At 50.3% G+C, this 20,535-nt stretch overlaps 1 protein-coding gene across 2 annotated transcripts in view; it reads right to left on the bottom strand.

The window, feature by feature from the left end:
• The window catches only part of HSPA12A (heat shock protein family A (Hsp70) member 12A), a 178,946-nt gene that overhangs the window by 67,735 nt on the left and 90,676 nt on the right, over positions 1-20,535 (bottom strand). The window contains exon 1 of one of the 2 annotated variants that reach the window (XM_032176802.2): positions 4,929-5,126. The exons of the other annotated variant lie outside the window; for it this stretch is intronic. Within the exon in view, the coding sequence (XP_032032693.1) occupies positions 4,929-4,968 (40 nt within the window). The 5' untranslated portion in view covers positions 4,969-5,126. Of the gene's footprint in view, positions 1-4,928; positions 5,127-20,535 lie in introns of those variants that run through there. 2 annotated transcript variants of the gene reach the window in all.

Raw genomic sequence — 20,535 nt, 5'->3', positions numbered from 1 at the left:
CGTCCCCCTTGAGGCCCAGATGGCTGAAGACAAAGGTAAGGAGCACAACCACATAATTCACCTCCAAACTGAGATACTTAGAAGGTGAAAGATATCACTATTACTAATTTCACTAGGACAAGAGGCATAAACTAGAACTATTCCAGCAAACCAGGACATATGGCCACCCTAAAAATAAGGGGACTAAAATCAAGGCGCAAACTCTGCAGCTCAGGATTGCCCAGAAGGGGTGCCATGGAGCAGCTGCCAGCCCCGCAGGACATCTGCGGCTGCCAGGTCACGGTCAAGGCTGGAAGAAGAGGGGTGGTCCTGGCAGAGCTCAGAGCAGCATCTGCAAAGCTGCAGCCTGGGAGTCATTTGCAATGACAGGAACGCAGCAAGGATCAGCAGGGCCCGCTTCACTGGGGCGGGTTTCAATTCTGAGCACTGCCTGTGCTTCCTTGATCATCTCCTCGCTGGCCCTGCTCACTCCTGGGGATGCCCAGGCCTGGGGGCGCCCGCAGTGGCAGGCGCTCACTCATTCCCTGCCACACGCTGCTCATTCATTAAAAGCCCCTGATTCCTCCCCTCTGTTCTAATTATGCACAGCAGTAATAAAGATGCTTTCTCCCTTACCAAAGAGGCCTATTTATATGAAAAGAGAGCATTTCGCCCCCACAAGATTGAGTCGTCACTCCAGGCCTTATTGGAATCAAAGCAGCTTCTCTTCTGAGATTGTCCAAGCCCTGCCTGTCTCCCCTCCAGCTTGGCGCCCTCCTGAACATCCACATTTCCAGGAGCACCACTGCGGAGTGGGCAAGATGTAGATGTCATTGCCCTCTGCTGTGTTCCCTCATGTCTTGCTGACTGATACTCAACAAAAAGTAAGACATTTATTGAACACCTACTAGTGTCCTTAGTAAAAAAAAAAAAAAAAAAAAGGAAATGAAAGACACAGTCCATGCCTTTCTCGGAAGAAAGGGCATTGAGAGAAACAGCACAAGATTTTAGGCTCCATGGCTGACTCATATCCCAACTCCAGCATTCACTGGTTGGGCAAGCTAGCAAGTTTTTCAAAGCCCTCAACTGCCTTATCAGCAAAATGGGGTAACAATAATACCAGCCTCATAGGGTTGCTGGAGAAGTCAATGAGATACAGGCATACAAAGCTGGCACATCGTAGGGGCTCAACAAACACTACTTGGAATTATCAACCATTAAGTACCAAAGGCTTTGGGACCACACAGGCAGATCTCATCCCGATGGATGAGCCCAGAAAGGCTTCCTGAGAGGTGATACCTTAACTGAGTTTTGAAGGATGAGTAGGAGTTTGCTAAACAAAGAGAGGATGTCCCAGGCAGGGAGAACTGCATGTGTCGAGGGCCAAAGGTGATCACAGGGCTCTGGGAAACACAAGACACTGTGTAGGGACATACACAGAGGGCATGTGGGGACCACCAAGGCGGCAGACAAGTTGCAGCAGCAGGTGTTGACACGGAAGTGGATCCCACGGCCAGAACCCTAACCGGCAATGCCCAGAGCATCACCCTGACCTTTGCTTAATTCCTTTGGGGGCTATAACCAGCGCCCTGTCACTACCATCTACAGCTTGGTGGCTGTAGGAAGTAAGGCAGCCACTCTCTATTAGCTGCAGGCCTACTCAACACAAGTCCGTGAGGGCCTATGACACGCCAGGCACATGCCAGGAGAGGCTGTTCAGCTTGACCACCTGGGGCCTGCATCCCATGGCCTAGGTCCTTACCTAGGCCCCCTTCCAGCTGTGTGCTGCTAGGACTGTCAGCTTTTTCCTCTGTGAAATGGGAATAACAGGGTGTCCTTCATACTCATTCATTCAACAACAAACGTGGTCAGGGCTAAATGAGATAACTCAATATTCCCAGGTTTCAGCATACACTAAGTCCTCAATAAAGGTCAACGTTTATAATGTTTATTTTTATTAAGATGAGCCTCCAGGATGGCATCTCCAAAGCCCAATGCCAGGCCTCAAGAGATACCCTCAACCCAGGCAAAAGCCTGCCCACCATCCCTCTCCTCAAGCCCCCGCCCTGGAAAAAATGACTTGGTTTCTACTCCCCATGCCTAGCCCTGACTTGGTCACCATAGGAGCCATCCCTGTCCGAACCACTCTGTCCACCCCCAAGTCATCTCACCCTTCTAGGGCTCCATGTGTCAACCCACTCAGGTCATGGGGGAAGGGGCAGGATTGAAGGTCATGTCAAATTTTGCTGTCCAACACCCAGACCCTCAAGTGTGGCCCTTCAGATTTTATAAATTAAGTAATTTAAACATCTTATTAAGAAAATTTGGAAACATACACAAAGTAAGCAGAATAGTAATGAACCGCTACTCTCCATCACTCAACTACCACATTTTGCCATTCTTGTTTCATTGGCACGCACCTCTGCCCACTCCCCACCCCACCCCAACTGCACTTGTTGGAGAAGATTTCATGGCCAGCCTTTCTGACACCACCTACTCACCAGCAAACCCCTCCCCAACCCAGGACTCCCACGCTCACAAATTCCAACAGTGTGATATCTGTGGCACCCATTCTTTTGTACCAAAAGCATTCTGGAAATCCTTCCCATGAAGCACAACCATTTTTATGTCCTTAATAGAGTGGTAACCACTGCACACATGCATAAAGGCTGTATGCACAGGTTGGTGCCCTGGAATCAGATGGCCTGGGTCCCAAACAACACTTCCCAGATGTGTGACCTTGGATAGGTCACTCAACCTGTATCCAGATTTCCCACCCAGGAAGGGCAGAATGCTGGTAACAGGTTTGTTGTGAGGCTTTAAAACAATAAAATAATGCACGCTCTTTTCCCAGCAATGAAGAAACCTTAGAAATAGGTGTAGGGGCCAGGGGCAAGCCAACTCTGCTCATATGCAATACTATTCTCATCCTCCATTTTACAGATAAAGGGAGAGATGCCCAGAGGCACAGTGAGCTGTCAGGGACAGCCCGCTCTTCAGGTTGGTCTCTGTCCTAAGTCCATGCACCTGGAATTCTCACTGGCCACCTTGAGCTGGAGATGCCTGGAAATGAAGAAACAAATACTCCAGAACAAACCCAGAAGAGTGGTGGCAGGTGGCTTGGCATACCAGGTATAGGTGTCCCCATCCTGGACGGGATTTCTCCCAGCACCGTGTGTGTGTGTGTGTGTGTGTGTGTGTGTGTGTGTGTGTGTGTGTGTGTGTGTGTGTGTGTGTGTGTTAGGACAGGGGTGCTGAATTTGATTTACAAGACAAAACAGTGTTGGGAAGGGTGTGGGGAGTAGGTACACATTCCTGCCCACTTCTGATTTGACAAATCCTATGCCCAACCTTGCATTTGGTATCATCACCCACTCTATCCCAGCATGAGAAGCAAGAAACTGGCTCACTAATTCTCAGGCTTTAGCAATTCAACGCCCCTACTTATCGTCCTAAAAAAAATTTTATTTTCTGACTTAAAGGAAAAAAGTAAAAAAAAAAAAAAAAAAAGAGTCAATCCAGTTGCTGAGTGATGTTCAGACAAAGACAGCTGCCAGTCCATTGCCTGCGTTCGGCAGCTGAGGAAGAGTACAGGCGGGGACAGATTGGGTGTGTGTTTGGGGACGGCCTGGGCTCTCCGCTGCCTCTCCCTGGAGTGAGCCCTGTCAGGATCCCCCACCCCCCACCCTGCACTCCCCCACCACTGCAGTGCCGCGTGGGGAGGCACCTCCCTGATCCGCAGGAACAATGGGCTGGGGTGGGGGCAGGTACGGCTTGGAGTGCAGCAGAGGGTGGGAGCCGAGGGCCCGACAGCAAGACAGGGAACGCAGCGCAGATGGTGGCTGTGCTGCCACTGGACTCAGTTTCTCCAGCTTTTGGGGCCCCGCAGAGCCGAGCGACCGTTTCGTGGCTGAATCTCCCTTGCATCCTGGCATTTTAATTTCATCCTCGCAGGCGGCTTGCCTATCACTCCCGGGAAAGCTGCCTGGGCCGCACTCCTGTCCCCGGCGGCCGCTCCCGCCGAGGCCCTCCAGGTCAGGGACGCGCGGCGCCTCCATGCGCCCAACTTTCCCCACTTGGGACCCACAGGAAGACTGGAATCCTGGCCAGCCGGGCCCTCCGTAGGAGAAGCCTTGATTTACAGCCCTGGGCTCCGAAACCTGCTCCTCCTCTTCCCGCAACCCCCTTCTCCGTCCTCTCCGGCTCCCCCACCCTTGGGAGCCTTAATCACGCTCCCCAAAGGAAGCGGCCCTAGCACATCTGCAAAATGCGAGCGTCTGTCCTCCGCACTGGGTGCCACCCCCTGCCCCCCGCAAGGAGGGGACCATCGAACCCCCGCCGCTTCACCCTTCCCCAGCCCAGTGATTCCCTGGGGATGGGCGGGGAGGTGGGTGAGAAGCCCTTCGGCCGCAGCTGCAGCCCCCACTCCTGGCGCGAGCGTCCGGCCGGGGTGGGATGGGGCGAGGGAACAGGTCCAAATCTCCGATTTCCCCCAGGCTCCCACTCCTGCCTCGCTGAGTCACGAAAATTAGCCACTGGGGCCACCCAGCCACCCGGCGGCGGGCCCTTTACCCGGCCAGCGCCGGCCTCCGCAGCCCATCGCGCGGGGGCTGCACACGCGGGGCGGTCCTCACCCGCACGCGCGACCAGCCCCGCAGGAGGCGCCACCCGAGGCAGGGACCAACCAGGCGCCTCAGCGGGGGCTGCAGTCCCCGCCGCGGAGTCCGCACCCTGGCGGGGCGCAGAACATGTGATCCGCCGGCCGCCTCCGGTCCACCGGCCCCCGGCCCCGCCGCTGCTGACCCCGGCCCCGCCCGCCAGAACTGGATGCAGCGCTGGCGTCCCTACTTTTCCACGGCGCGCGAGGGGGTGCGGGGCGCGGGGCCAAGCGCGCCTCCTCCCTCCCTGCCCCGCCAGCCGCGGCCGCAGGACCCGCAGCCTGCGCTCACCTCGGGGCCCGTCGCTGCCGCCGGCCTCCTTGTCCGCCATGGTCGCGCAGCCCCGGACCGCGAGGGTAGCCTCCTCCGCAGCGCCTGTGCCCGTGCGGGTCTCTGTCCGCGTCCGCGGCGGCGCTCGGGCCGTGTCTGAGCCGCCGGGCAGCGGGAGCGCTGCTCTGACGCGGCCGCCGCCGCAGCCACGGCTCCTCCCCGGGCCCCGCCCCGGCCCGCCTGGCGCCCCGCCCCTCCGAGCTCGGGCCGGCCGGGAAAGGTCTGGGGAGGCCGGCGCGGGGAACTGCCCGGCCCCGGAGCTGCGCTCCCCGCCCGCCCAGAGCGGCCCGCCGAGGCCCGGCCTCTCCTCTCCCGGCTTCGGGACCGAGCGGTCGCCCCGCAGTCGATCGAGGCGGGGGTGGTGGCGCGCCCGGGGCTGCCCTGCGGGAGCGGATTTCAGGCCCTCGGGGCCCCGCGGCGCGTCCGCTCTTTGGAAGGCACCGAATGGCCAGGCCTGGAGCCCTTCAGCAAGCCCAGCGCGCCCCGCGCTCTCCCGAGGACGCCCGCGCCAGTCCCCACCAGCTTCTGTCTGTCCCCCAGGGTCCCAGGGGAGCGGCCCAGGGCCGGCGCAAAGGCGGGCTGAGTGGACCCCGGCGCGGGCAGGACCCAGGCCGCAGACCAAGGACCTGCCCGGGGGCCGAGCTCGGGGCATCGCCTCCAGGCCGCCTGCGGGACTCCATGGCAACTCCGGACCCAGGGAGGTGATTGCCGCGGAGGCTGAGTCGCGCCTTCCGTATATGGGATCCAGCTGGGCCCTCCTTAGAAGTCTGAGAATAACGATATTAATAATGCAAGGCTTCAGTGGTGAATGATTCATACTCCCTGTCCCCAGCTCCTCCACACACACACGCCGCGGGCACCTGTGTGGGCCTGGCCAGGCACCCCCTGGGTCCACGGTGTCACCACCCTGTCTTGGCAAACGAGGGCAGTAATAGGAATCCAAGGAGCACCGTCACTGGGTCCTTTCCGGGTGCCTGGCACTGTGCTACCTGCCTGGTGCTTTACCTCTATCTCCTTTCCTCCCCATAACTAACATTTTGCAGATAAGGAAACTGAGGATCGGCAGGGTTACAATATCACACCCAGCAGGTGAGTCGCGGAGCTGGGATTCCCACCCAGCTGTAACCACCAGCATCCCTCACTTCCAGAGATGGGTAGCATTCCCCAAAGATCACCTAGGGGAGGCTTCATCGTACAACCCCGTTATGGATGACGGAATGGGCAGAGAGCTGCTGCGAGAGCCCGGAGACCAGAAGGTGATGTTCAAAACACAAAACTTGTTCAAAACACAAAGTTCAAAACACAAAACTTGTCTTCTGTCTGCCTGCATTAAAAATCCCAAATGGACAGTTCCTGGCTGTGTATGAAACCACAGTCAAGTTATTTAACCTACCTGAGCTCAATATTCTCATCTGCGAAATGGGTATAACAGGAGAACCCAATTCATAAAACTGAAGATTAGATGAGACTATGCATGTAACATGCTTAGCTTGGGATCTAGCACATGGTAAAAATCATTAAGTCACTGATGGCCCCCGAGGGCCCTCCCTGCCTGCGTGCCTGCCACAGCCTGCCCACAGCTCCCCCGCCCTCCTGTCTCACCCCTTCAGTCCAGTCTTTGTGATCTGGTCTGTCCCCACCCTGCTCCAGCTCCAGCTGCAGCCGCTCTGATTCTTCAATCCCTCTCATCCACCCCTGCTTCTCTTATGCTGGTATTTCAAAGACATGAAAATGTGCTTGATGCCTAGATCACCCATCCCCTCGTCTCACCACCACCAGCAACCTAAGAACTTCTCCTTCTCAGCATGGACTGCCCAACTCCAGGAAGGCTTCCCTGCATACCCATGCTGGCCAGGGGGCCCTTCCTCAGTGTCCTCAAGGCACTCGTTCCTCCCCATCAGACCAGGGCATCAGGACATTGGCCTTGACAGCCTGTCAGAAGCAGCAGAAACCCGTAGCCCCTGTGCATCTGCCTCCTGCTGTGGAAGGGCCTTGGGCACCACGTGCCCTCACAGGGCTCCCAGCCACAGTGACATGAGGGTGCGTGAGAAGGATGGGAGGTGACATGCAGGCCCCAGTGCTGGGGGCAGAGAGCAGAACACTTTTGATTTGCAGGGGAGCATGAAAGGCAGCGCACACTCTGCCTGGGATTTGCCCTCATGGCCTTCGTGCTCATCATGCTAATTACGACGCGCCCTGCTGAGCACACGATCCAGCCCGCCAGCAAGGGGCTGTTGTGGTCTCACCTAGTTCTCATGGTGGCCCTTGCGGTTTTGCAGGAGAGGAAATGGAAGCATTCAAAGGCTGAGGCACCTGTTCAGGCATCCTCTGGCCATCAGCAGCAAGGCTGGGGTTCAAGGCTCAGCACGCCACATCAAGGAAGGGTTCCCACCTTCCTCCCTGGAGTCTTCTTCCCCAATAGCAGCCAGAGTGAGAGCATGTCATTCTCCTGCTACCAGGTCCTAGACAAATTGGCCTCCTGATGCCTCAGTGACCTCAGCTCCTTCCACTCTCCCGTTCCCCCAAAAGCCCAAACACACACAGGCCCCACCTGGGGGGTCACTCCCCAGGACACATCCTTCAAGAGAATCAATCACGTGGCTTGCTCCTCCCAGAACACTCTATCTAAAACTGCTGTCTCGCCCCCACTGGGAAGTAAGTCCCAGGAGAGCAAGTTCGTGGACTGTGTTGCCAGTTCTGCATCTCTGTGTCTAGAACAGCGCCTGGTACATGGCAGGCACTTAAATCCTTGACGCTGGACTGGCCGAATCAGTAAGTGAGGCGGGAACGCAGCCCAGCACACAGACATTCTGCTGACCCCCAGGGCTCATGCCTTTCCACAGCCCCAGCTGTCTCAGGGCACGCCCAGACTCCTGGGAGGTTGCCCTGTACCAAGTTCCCTCGAGCTCCCCTCCAAAGACTCCTCCTCACAGTGCTCTCTGTGCGTACACTGCAGTGCCCTCTGTACCATCTCTTCTCCACCCTCCACACCTTCCACAGGCTGTAGACTGTGGTAGCTGGTGGAGAGAATGTTACACAGCTCAGTTGGATATTCAAGTCCTAAAAAGTGGCCCAGCCCAGAGCCAAGTCATCACCTTCTAGTTCCCTTCCTGCTGGTCACTCCAGCTTCAAGGGCCTGCCCTGAGGTCCCCAAAGAGCCAATGCCTCCACCGGAAGCAGATTCTCCTCTAGTTTTGCCAGGTAACCAACCCTATCTCTTCCTACAGGCCTCAGCTTGGATGGCACTTCCTCCAGGACACCACCTAGCCTTCCAAGATCACATGAGGCCCCTCCTCTCTTCTCTGTGCCCAACCCCCCATGCACTCCTATCTTAGCACTTATCACAACTCCAAGGTCAGTAGTATTGTTAACCCCATTGTACAGATGACCAAACTGAGATACAGAAAGGTCACTGAGCTCAGAAGCTGCAGTGCTGAGACTAAACCTCTGAGACTAGAACTCAGGTCTCTCAGCTTCAGGTCACCCACCTCCCCCTCTAGCTGCCAGCTCTCCAAAGTGGGACCAGCCATGTCCACATTTAGAGCCCCCAGACCCTAGGATGGTGCCTGGAGCAGAGAGCAAAACATTGATGGAAAACAGCCCCCTCAGCTCCAGGCCTTTCTCATCCTCTCCGGGAGCCCGTTCACCCACAGCCCCACAGACGCTTCCCTGCCAACAGACTCCCTCTCTGCTCTTCAGCCCCCAAACAAACCCCAACCACATCCATTCATGCAAATAGAAGTCAGAGTCCAGAGGCAGGCCCAGCTAACTGCACCAGACAACCAGGGCACTCTGTCACTTGCAATAACTGCCAACTGTGGAAAGGGCTAGACATGCTGCACAGTGTGGGTAGGGGAGGCAGCTGAGTCCTCTGGCCCCCAGCTCAGAAGAAACTGAGGATAATTGTTGATGGACCAGACGCTAAGGGCAGTGAGCCCTGGGGGATGCATCAGGACCAAGAATGAGAAAAGTACAACAGGAGGAAGCAGACACAGAGCATGGGGTCAGCTGGACCAGGGTTCAAGTGGGCTCAGCTGCTCCCTGCCCACCTCAGGGGACCTGGGACATACCTCTCTGGGTCTGTTTCTTCACCTGTCAAAAGGGCCCAGTAATGATAGGTAACATAATTATGGGAGATAACATATGTAAAACATTCCATTTAGAGTCAGCCTATATATACCGCTGTTAATATGACTTATTTAATTTATATATTTGGAACACAAAAATGCCATTTCCTTGTATATTATAAATTACAGAATGGATCCAGGCAAGATTTTCTTGGCTGATAAAGACACACAGAAGATATGAGTAGCTTTTTCCATTTTAATTTTTTTTTATGTTTTTGTTAAGCTTAAGAAACACTGATATGAGTTCATATCTGAACTTTGACATAGGACACTGCCCGTCAAATCTGCTTTGGACTTTAGGATATGCCACCAGAACGTTGTCCATGAACTGAATATCATAAAAGAGACTAATTTATAACAGGACCAAGATTCAGATTTGCTAAAGCAACATAAAAACTTGCAGAGAAAACCTCGGCAAATGTCAGCCTCCTTGACCTCCAACTGTCAGTGCATTTTAAAAAGCCAGCCTTACAGCTGAATCATGGTGGCCAGTGTATACATCCTCCCCACCTCCCTGGTCTTCCAGTCCATCTGGTGTGAATCGGCCTCTCCATTAACATTCCAAAACAACCTTCACATGTACAATGTGAGCTGCTGAGCAACTCTTTCAGGCAAAAATTCAAGGGCCAGAGGAAATTATTGCTCCAAATATTACCATCACTCAGGACTGCAATGTAAACTTTAGAAATGCCTTCTCAGGTAATGGAAGGTTATCCAAATATTTTTCGTAAGTATTTCAAATAGCAATGGCTCGTTTATGGTTAGTCTCGCAGCCGCATTCTCAGAACTGCTCAAACTTATTAATGAACCCGCCCTGCAGAGCTGCCAGTTCATTAATAAGACAGGACATTCCGGAAGCCACATCTCAAGGAGGACGATGCAAACTGAGACAAAGGTTCAGAGAAGAGAAACTGGCATGATCACGTGACCAGGAGAGTTTTCACAAGGGCTGCAACTCACCAGACACTATGAGAGCCAAGGGTTTCACGTTATAGAAAAAAATGACTTTCCCCTTCTCCAGCCCACAGCCCAGTGCCTGGCTTGCAGTAGGTACTCAGTTAATGTTTGTGGATGGAATGAATAAATGGTCCAGTAAATAAATAATGGAGGCTGGGCGTGGTGGCTCACGCCTATAATCGCAGCACTTGGGGAGGCCAAGACGGGCAGATCACTTGAGGTCAGGAGTTTGAGACCAGCTTGGCCAATATTGTGAAACCCCTTCTCTACTAAAAATACAAAAATTAACTGGGCATGGTGGTACGTGCCTGTAATCTCAGCTACTTGGGAGGCTGAGGCAGGAGAATTGCTTAAACCTGGGAAGTGGAGGTTGTAGTAAGCCGAGATTGCACCACTGCACTCCAGCCTGGGCAACAAGAGCAAAACTCCATCTCAAAAAAATAAAACATAAATAAATAATAAAAATAAATAAATAATGGAGTGGAAACATGGGCTCAGAGATACTAAACCTCTTGTTCAAATTCACACAATTAGTGACAGAGCTAGGGTCAAACTCCAGCCCCCTGACTCCCAGCCCAGCTTAACCCTTGACCCTCGTTGGCCTCTTCTGCAAAATATAAAGCAGAAGATAGCTTGTGCTAGCTGTGATTACTTGGTGATGACTCACTGGGGCATGTCTGCACAGTTGTGTTCTTCCTGGTAGCAAGCCCATGGTCACAGTATTTGCCTGGAGGAGAGGTGCAGGCAGCATACAGCTGAGGAGAAGGAGACCAATGACCTAGAATAAGGGTGTTATCTGAGCCAGAGGGCTGAGAGCTTCAACAGCAGTGTCCAAGAGCAATGCTTGCACAGGTCTCCAAAAACACCAGAGTTAGGAATGTACACATAAGTCACCATCCTCATTGCTACACTTCTCAGGGAAACCAGCACTTTTCTCAGTGACTTCTGCAAGAGTGAGCCCAAATATTGTCTATCTTTGGGTCACTGGATGTGTTAGTCCATTTTCACACTGCTGACAAAGACATGCCCGAGACTGGGAAGAAAAAGAGGTTTGATGGACTCACAGTTCCACATGGCTGGGGAGGCTTCACAATCATGGCAGACAGTAAGAAGGAGCAAGTCACATCTTACATGGATGGCAGTGGGCAAAGAGAGAGAGCTTGTGCAAGGGAACTCCTCTTTATAAAACCATCAGATTTCATGAGACATATTCACTACACGAGAACAGCATGGGAAAGACCTGCCCTCCTGATTCAATTACCTCCCACTGGGTCCCTCCCAGGACATGTGGGAATTGTGGGAGCTACAATTCAAGATGAGATTTGGGCGGGGACACAGCCAAACCATATCACTGTGGGAGCCCTGTGGGAGCTACAATTCAACATGAGATTTGGGCGGGGACACAGCCAAACCATATCACTGTGGGAGCCCTGTGGGAGCTGGGACCAGTCACTTGTCCCTGGGCCTCAATCTCCTTGTCTGCAGAGCAGACCCAGCTCCTCTCCCTTCCTCACCCCCTGCTGTCTGCTCTCCTGCCTTGTGTCATCCCACTGATTCACCTTGAAGGGCAGCTCCTGAGAGGGACCCTTCCCGCCCAACCTGTGGTTCCATATCATATTATGCCATCCCATTTCTCCACGGCACTTTTATAAGAGCCAAGGGTTTCACGTTATAGAGAAAAATGACTTTCCCCTTCTCCAGTCCACAACCCAGTGCTGAATGACTTTAAATCACTTTAAAGTCATTTTGCAAATCTGTTTATGGTGAGCCTTCCTCACTTGCTGGGCTCTTCCTACCAGCAGTGGTGAGAATGAATATTTATCAAGCACCTGCTATGTGCTGGGCATTGCTCTGGGAACCTCACATCCATTGTCCCATTAATCTTCATGACCATGCAGATGAGAGAACTATATTGTTAATGTCCCCCATTTTACAGGTAAGGAAACTGAGGCCCGGAGATTAGGTACTCAGCTGTTGTGACCTAAGGAGAAAGTGGCAGAGGAAGAATTTGCCCCACGGCATTCTGAGCTCAAGAACACGTGTGTCTGTCATGCCTTCATCTGTGTGCAGCAGTGTCCCCAGCTCCTAGCGCAGCACCTGGCACATGGCAGGGCCTCAAGAAACGTGTTGAATGAATGAACAAATTATCAAATTAGAAGACAGAATTACAGTTCACAAAGCACCCTCACATCTCTCCTCTCGCTTGAATCATGTAGCGGCACTGAGAGGGAAACATCACTATTCCCAAGTTTTTAAGATGAGAAAACCAAAGGTCCAGTGAGACCAGGAGCAACCTTGCCTGGAGGTGGATTCTCTGTGGGCTGCTTTAGGCTATTTTGTTTCTTTCAAATCTTGTGCTTTATTTAAAAGTTGTGGGCTCTATGTCTAGCCAAGGATGCAGGTCTCTGTTCTGCAGGACGGGGTCTGTTAAAGTTGTCAAGAATAAGGCCTGCTTTAAGAGATACAAAGTGAAATTTAGAAGACAAGAGGGTAAAATGGATTACTGTGCTTGGAAATGCTTGGTGATACAGGATAAAAATAAGTACAACATGCCCAAATACAGGATGATCGCTCACATAATTAACACAGAGGGTGTTTGTCACATTGCTTATGCCTGTATGGAAGGAGATATGATAGTTTGTGTACCTTATGCTCATGAGCTACCAAAACATGGTGTGAAGGTTGGTCTGACAAATTATGCTGTGGCACATTGTCCTGGCCTGCTGCTGGCCTGCAGGCTTCTCAATAGGTCTGGCATGGGCAAGATCTATGAAGGCCAAGTGGAGGTGACTGGTGATGAATACAATGTAGAAAGCACTTATGGTCAGCCTGGTGCCTTCCCCTGCTATTTGGATGCAGGCCTTGCCAAAACTACCTCTGGCAATAAAGTCTTGGAGGGCCTTGAAGGGAGCTGCAGACGGAGGCTTGTCTACTCCTCATGGTACCCAATGATTCCCTGGTTATAATTTTGAAAACAAGGAATTTAATGCAGAAGTGCATCAAAAGCAATCGGTCAGAATGTCGTGGATTATACGAATTTCCTAACAGAAGAAGATGAAGATGCTTCCAAAAATCAATTCTCTCAATACATAGAAAACAGCGTAACTCCAGGCATGGAGGAGGTGTAGAAGAGAGTAATGCTGCTATGCAACAGAATCCAGTCTATGGGAAGAAACCCAAGAAAGAAATTTAAATAGAGGGGCTGGGCGCCATGGCTGACACCTGTAATCCCAGCACTCTGGGAGGCCAAGCAGGAGGATTGCTTGAGCCCAGGAGTTTGAGACCAGGCTGGGCAACATAGGGAGACCTCATCTCTACAGAAACTAAAAATTAGCCGAGCGTGGTGGCGTGTGCCTGTCATCCAAGCTACTTGAGAGGCTGAGGTGGGAGGATCACTTTAGCCTCGGAGGTCAAGGTTGCAGTGAGCTGAGATTGTACCACTGCACTCCAACGTGAGTGACAGAGCAAGATAAAGAAAGAGGAAGGAAGAAGGAGGAGGAGGAAGAGGAAGAACATGAACAAGAAGAAGAAGGAGAAGAAAAATGAGAGGAAGACGAAGAGGAATAGGAAGAAGAAGGAGGAGGAGGAGGGGAAGGAGGAGAAGGAGAAGAAGAAAAGGAAGAAGAGAGAAGAGAGAAGGAAGAAGAAAGAAGAACTAGTAATGGGTGACGGTGGTGAAACTGTCCCAAAATGTCCCTTGCTCAGAAGAAAAATCAGGTAGCTCAAAGGAAGGTGTGCTTCCTCAGAGTTCAGGATCAGGCTGCTGAGAGCTAAATCAAACAACAATTTTCCATGAGGATTTTTCAAATAAAGACAATGAACTTATGGACCAACCAGCAAAAAAATAAATAAATAGGTAAAAATTAAAGTTGCATGTACATTTTGCGTTCTATTCCACAATATATCTGTTTTCTCAACAAAACTAACATCTTAGATTTCCATTACTTGTTTCTAAAATGTTTTATTGTGAAAAATGTCAAGCATCCAGAAAAGCAGAGAGAATGCTATAAGGATCCCTCAGGTACCCATCACCCAACTTAATTTTTAAAAATCAACTCTAAGTAAAATTGCTTTCCCAGGAAAAAAAATAACAGTTGCTATCATTTACACTTCATGTATAAATATGCTGACATAGTTTGGATGTTTGTCCCCTCCAAATCTCATGTTGAAATGTGACTCCCAATGTTGGAGGTGGGACCTGGTGGGAGGTGTTTGAGTCATGGGGACAAGTCCCTCATAAATGGCTTAGCACCATCCCCTTGGTAATGAGTGAGTTCTCAGTTCACTGACTCCTCCTCTGCTCTCTCTTGCTCTTGGTCCTACCATGTGTCATGCCTGCTTCCCATTTGCCTTCACCATAATTGTAAGCTTCTTGAGGCCTCACCAGAAGCCAAGCAAATGCCAATGCCTTGCTTTCTGTACAGCCTGCAGCACCATGAGCCATTTACACTTCTTTTCTTTATGAATCGTCTAGTCTCAGCTATTTCTTTATAGCAACACAAAAATGGACCAACACGTATGCTCACTTAGTTTTCACAGTTCTCCCTCTAAGAAGTCCACACTTATGTTGGCCTCTATTCCAGATGGGGACATTGGGGATGGTGAGGTCAAGTCACCTGCTGGAAGTCTTGGGGCTAGAAGGGGCAGAGCCAGGAGTCACTCAGAGCCGGTCTGCTTAACCACCAAGTAGCCCTGCCAAGAGCCTGGAGGTCAAGTAAGTGCTTTAAAACAATTCAAGGAAATGGGGCTATGCCCTCTTTCTTTGAAGCCTAAAGTCTGCATTAAAGTCACATGGTTTCTGAAGTATCCCACGGCAAGTCAGCCAGGACTTCATCCTCCCCTCATTTATTCTCATTCAGCCTCTCCCTCTCTCCCTCACTTATTCATCCTCTCCGTCAATCATCCCCTCCTTCCATCAGACACGTGCTGTCACATAAAATCTAACCAGACACAGGCCCAGCCCTCAAGTAGCACCGAGACCTTGTGAAAAAGAGAGAAACAAACATAACCAAAGTTCAAGGCAGACTTCAACCAGTACCCTCATGTGTGAAATTTACAAGAAAATTTCACCTATCTTCTGCTTTAGGGAGCGAAAGAGCAGGGGGCAGGGAGTGCAGTAGTTAAGGATGTGGGTTAGGGAGTTAGATTATACTTGCTCCATCCCCGCCTAGCTGTGTGGCCTTGAGTGACTCATCTACCCTCTCTGATTCACTTGTAAAAGAAGATTGACATGAACCCTCTTATACTAGGGCCATTGGAACATTTCCTTAGATAATGCTTAACCCAGTTTCTGCAACAAAGGAATCTCTCCATCAATGTTAGCCATTATAACTGGCCATTACCTATAGCCCACTCTCAGTAATGACTCCTGACCTGCCTGAGTGAGGCAGGAGCTTTGTAAGAGAATGTATGCATTTGCAAGCTAGCTAGGAGGTTTTCCTTAACAGGAATTTTCTCAAAAAGTCTGTAAATCAAGAAAATAAATGACACACACACAAAAATCCTCAGCCTTCCCTACTCAGCTGGCCAAGGGATGTTGGCCACGTGTGGGAAGTACGATCTGGTGGTCAGTGGAGCAGGGACAAAGACACCCTGTTGTTTCACAGCCTGGCGCTGGCATGCTGGTATGCTGGCACAAATTCCATGATCCTGCAGGGCAAACCCATGGCAGTGGGGCCAAGATGACCAGGGCAAGGCCTGCGGGCTCAGACAGGCCTGTGTCCCATTCAGCCTCTCTCCAGGACATCCCTCTTCCTGGGTAAGGACCAAGAGGACCCCGAAAAGACACCTGGCACACTGAGCACTTCACTAGCTGCAGTTATCACTATGATCAGTGGTGAGATAACACCCGGCCTGGGCTCAGGATCCCTGGCTCCAAGACCAGGTTCCGTCTTTTGCTGTGTGGCTTTGCACAGGTCACCTAACCTCGCTGATGCCCAGTCTCCCCATCTGTACAATGAGGACAAAAATCATACTTAGTCTTCCTGCCTCATTCTGCTTGTCATAGACCTGGAGTGGAATCCCAACTTTGCCGCTTCTTAGTTTGTGATCTTAGTTACTGTAAGCCTTATTTTCCTCATCTGTGAATGGGAATAATTATGGCACCCACCTCTCAGAGCACAAATTTCATGATCCTATAGGGCAAACCCCTGCAAAGAGTCTGAAAGTAAAGTAAGTGTTCTAAAAGAATTCAAGGAAATGGGTCTGTGTCCTCTTTCTTTTGTGAAGAGTAAGTGAGGCGGTGCGTGCGGAGTACTTGGTCTGGAGTCTGGCACGTGGTACCCACTCCAGGACAGAGAAAAGAGCTCCTCGGTAGAGAAGGGCTGCGTCACTAGGAGTCTAATCATATGAACACTCGCTTCCCTCCGGTGCTTGCTCATTTTCTGCTGGGCACTAAGCCAAGCACTCAGCTACCTCATTTCACCTTCCCAAGAGAGCCAGCCTCATGCCAGGGCAGGAGCAGCCCTCATAGGCAACACAGTGGAGACACGAGCTGGGCCTTCCTCTCCCCACCCTGGCAGGGGTCAGCTACGTGCAATTTAGTCACCACTGGCTACAAAGCCAGGTAATGCCCCAAACTGCTCCACCAAAGTCCTTCCCAGGCTGGCAGTGTGGTGGGAGGGAGGAGAAGGGAGTGGGCTCTTCCCTAACCAGCCTGTACCTGGACAGTCTTCACTCGTAACAGGGGGAAAACACACCGTCTTGACCCATCCCCCCTCAGCTCACTGCGAGGATGGAAAGTTCTAAGATCTGGATAAAGGTAAAAGGGCCAAATAAAAGAAAATTATTTATTTCACCCCCCAACAGGCTTGTTATTTTCTATGTTTCCTATTTTATCCAGTCTCCTGATAAAGTTCTAAGTTTAGAGCAAAAGAAGAATTAAAGAAAAATTAAAAATATTAAAATTTTTAAAAGTTAAGTTTCTGGTTTTTAGAAACTAAGAAAATTGGGGATAAGAAAAATAGACACTGAGCAAATAGGTTGCATCAATGTGATCTAACAGGTGTGCAAGGTGCACGTGAGCCCAAGTGTGTGCAGGTAAATGCATCTGTATCTCTCAGTGTCCAAGAACTAAATACTCAAAAGTCACAGGGTAATATCCTCAAGAAGAAACATACAGATAAGTAAAAATATGAACAAAATGACCAATCTCATCAGTAATTTATTTCTGTGTGTATATGGTTAAACACTTATTAAACACAGGGTAAGTTATAAAACAATAAGACAATAACATCTAATAATGAGATCACAGTAGAGTCTATACGTTCATACATACATGGATGGAGTCATCGTAAACTAAAGAATTGCATACTTTGGAAAATCACATGGTAACATTTAGCAAACATTGACCAGTTAATCCTTCTCTTAGAAATTATGTCAAAAGAAAACAACTATATTTATCCATGTATTTTTTTTTTTTTTTTTTGAAACGGAATCTCACTCTGTCGCCCAGGCTGGAGTGCAGTGGTGCGATCTTAGCTCACTGCAGCCTTCGCCTCCCATGTTTAAGTGCTTCTCACACCTCAGCCTCTAGAGTAGCTGGGATTACAGGCGTCTGCCACCATGCCTGGCTACTTTTTGTATTTTTAGTAGAGATGAGGCTTCACCATGTTGGCCAGCTGGCCTCAAACTCCTAACCTCAAGTGATCCACTTGTCTTGGCCTCTCAAAGTGCTGGGATTACAGGTGTGAGCCACTACTCTTGGCCTATCCATGTATTTTTAAATGTTAATTGATGTGAGGAGTACAATTGAATAAAATTACAAACATAAATATAAAGGTGGTGGCTGGGCACAGTAGCTCACATCTGTAATCCCAGCACTTTGGGAGGCTAAGATGAGCAGATCGCTTGAAGCCAGGAGTTCGAGACCAGCCTGGCCAACATGGTGGAACTCCGTCTCTACTAAAAATAAATACAAAAATTAGCCAGGCATGGTGCCGCACGCCTGAAGTCCCAGCTACTCAGGAGGCTGAGGCACGAGAATCATTTAAACCCAGCAGGCGGAGGTTGCAGTGAGCCAAGATCATGCCACTGCACTCCAGCCTGAGTGAAAGAGTGAGACTCTGTCTCAAAAAACAAACAAACAAAAAAAAACAAAAGGAAGGTGTGTAGTAACATGAGAAAACGTCACTTATTAAGCAGGGGGTTGGGAGGAGGTTAAGTGCAGTGGCTCACGCCTGTAATCCCAACACTTTGAGAGGCCAAGACAGGCAAATGGCCTGAGCCCAGGAATTCAGGACCAGCCTGGGGAACATGGCAAAACCCCATCTGTACCAAAAAAAAAAAAAAAAAAATACAAAAATACAAAAAGGGCCAGGAGGGGTGAGGCACACCTGTAGTCACATCTACCTGGGAGGCTGAAGTGGGAGGATCACCTGAGCCCAGGGAGGTTGAGGCTGCAGTGAGCTGTGATTGTCGCACTGCAGCCTGGGCAACAGAGCAAGACTCTGTCTCAAAAAAGAAAAGAAAACAAAATTTTAAAAGCAGAAAAATCACCCGTATATAATGATGATAACCACTAAAAGTATGCCTGCATACGAACACCTCCTAGCCTGTAGAAAAATCAAACAGTTGTGCTAAGGTGGAGGGATAATGAGGGAGGCTTTGCCGCTTCCAGGTTTCCTTTAAGGCTTTATAATCTTTTTCTGTTTCCCTCTTTCTTTGAACTCTGTCCGGAGGCTGATGCCTCTCACTTCCAGGGAAGGGTGGGGGGCTGTATCCTAACTCTACTGTCACTCTGGCTCTTGCCATTTGATTTGGCTCCTAAATTGTGTTACTCTTTCTCGAAAATGCAGCTCTCAAAACAAACTGGCTGGTGTGCTTGTGAGATCAGAGACAGACAAGCTCCAGCATATACTTGATTCGAGAAAACACATTACACTGTGCTGGGGCCAAGGAATTTCACATTTGGACAGGAAATGTCAGTCCCCACAAAAGGCCTTCTGAGGCCCCAAGGGTGAGCTCAGAATGGCTGCCCTTCCCTGAGCCTGCTCGCCTTGGCACACTGGCACCCCCGGGCACCGGCCCATGTGGGTGGGGCTCACTCTACCCCCATAACCCAAGGCCTGCAGCCACCTCTCAGCCTGTTCTGAATCTTGTGCTCCTTTGAGAATCTAAGTGCTCAGACTTTGCAAACTGTTTTGAAAGGTTTATAGATCTACATGGTGGGAGTTCATTCATTCATTCACTCATTTGTGCACTAAAACAAGCATGGATTAAGGGTCTCTTATGTATTAGGCCACAAGGATAAATACAAAGGTGGGAAAACACAGTTGATGGTCTTCAATGGGAGACGGAAAACAGGAGAATACAACTTCCAATGAATTGAGGTGGGCCAGTCCAGGTGTAAAGTTGCATCAGTATCAAAAGCTAATATTAAGCGCTTACCAGATGCCACACATCCTTCTAGGCCTTCTCCACAGCCTATGTAACTCATTGTGGATTATGTTTAATTCACTTAATCTTCCAACAACCCTAGAGACAGGTAATGGTATTATATTCACGTTAAAGTCTAGGAAACGGAGGCACAGGAAAGGTTCAATAACTTGTTTAAGGATGGTCAGCAAAAAAGTTTGAGATCTGGAACTCTGACCACTCTGGTGCTCAGACTGGTAACCAAGCCACCTCTGCCACAGTAGGCTTAGCTGGGGGAAATGGGGGATGACCTGCAAATGGGAGGAGGCCCCCATGATTCCTGGAGTTCTCTCTGTGAATTGGCACGTTAGTGTTATGGATTTTGCCTGTGTCCCAGGAGCTGGGTTAACAGCATGAGTCTCCTAGGGAGAAGCAGCTCTTGCATGGGCTGACCCCTCCGGGTCGAAGTGACAGGGCTGATGATCAAAATCCAGACACCAGAAACTGTCCACATAGGGCAACGCTGAGTGTACCTGTGTAGACAACCAGGCCTCTCTCCCAAGGTCACCTGACTTCTCTCCAAATGCCCTTCCCTTCAACAGCAAAGAGTGAGAGGGAGGTGCTCCAGAGTTCATTCATCATCCACACATGGCAGGATGGACAAATGCAAAATCACCTGGAGACAGAACGTCTTTCAGGCTGAAACCAGGAAGAAAGAGAGGCAGTGGAGGTCAGGCTTAAGAGCACCGGCCTGGGTTTGATTTCTTGCTCTAAGACTTTGGGCACTGCTTGGTACCTTGGTTTGGTCACCTGTAAAATGGGGATAATAACTTTACCTATTTCATAGGGATGTGATGAAGATAAAAGGAGTTCATACATGTGCAGGGACAGTGATAACACCAAAGAGCCAAGGATTGTCAGCTGCTATTGATTAGAGACTGAGCAATCTATTAGCATGGTCACATCCAGATAAATACAAATCTCATCTATGTATTTCTCTACCTACGAAATATGTGCATATAAAAATGTGCATTTAAAAGACTAGAAAGCAATGCACTAACATATCAATAGGGGTAGCCTCTGCATAGTAAGATGACAAGTGACTTATTTTTTTTCTTCCCACTTCTCTA

Source organism: Hylobates moloch, unplaced genomic scaffold (assembly GCF_009828535.3).
Source record: "Hylobates moloch isolate HMO894 unplaced genomic scaffold, HMol_V3 SCAFFOLD_3, whole genome shotgun sequence".
NCBI classification, from domain to species: Eukaryota; Metazoa; Chordata; class Mammalia; order Primates; family Hylobatidae; genus Hylobates; species Hylobates moloch.
The sequence above is the reverse complement of the archived record's forward strand: the minus strand, read 5'-3'. Positions and strand labels throughout refer to the sequence as shown.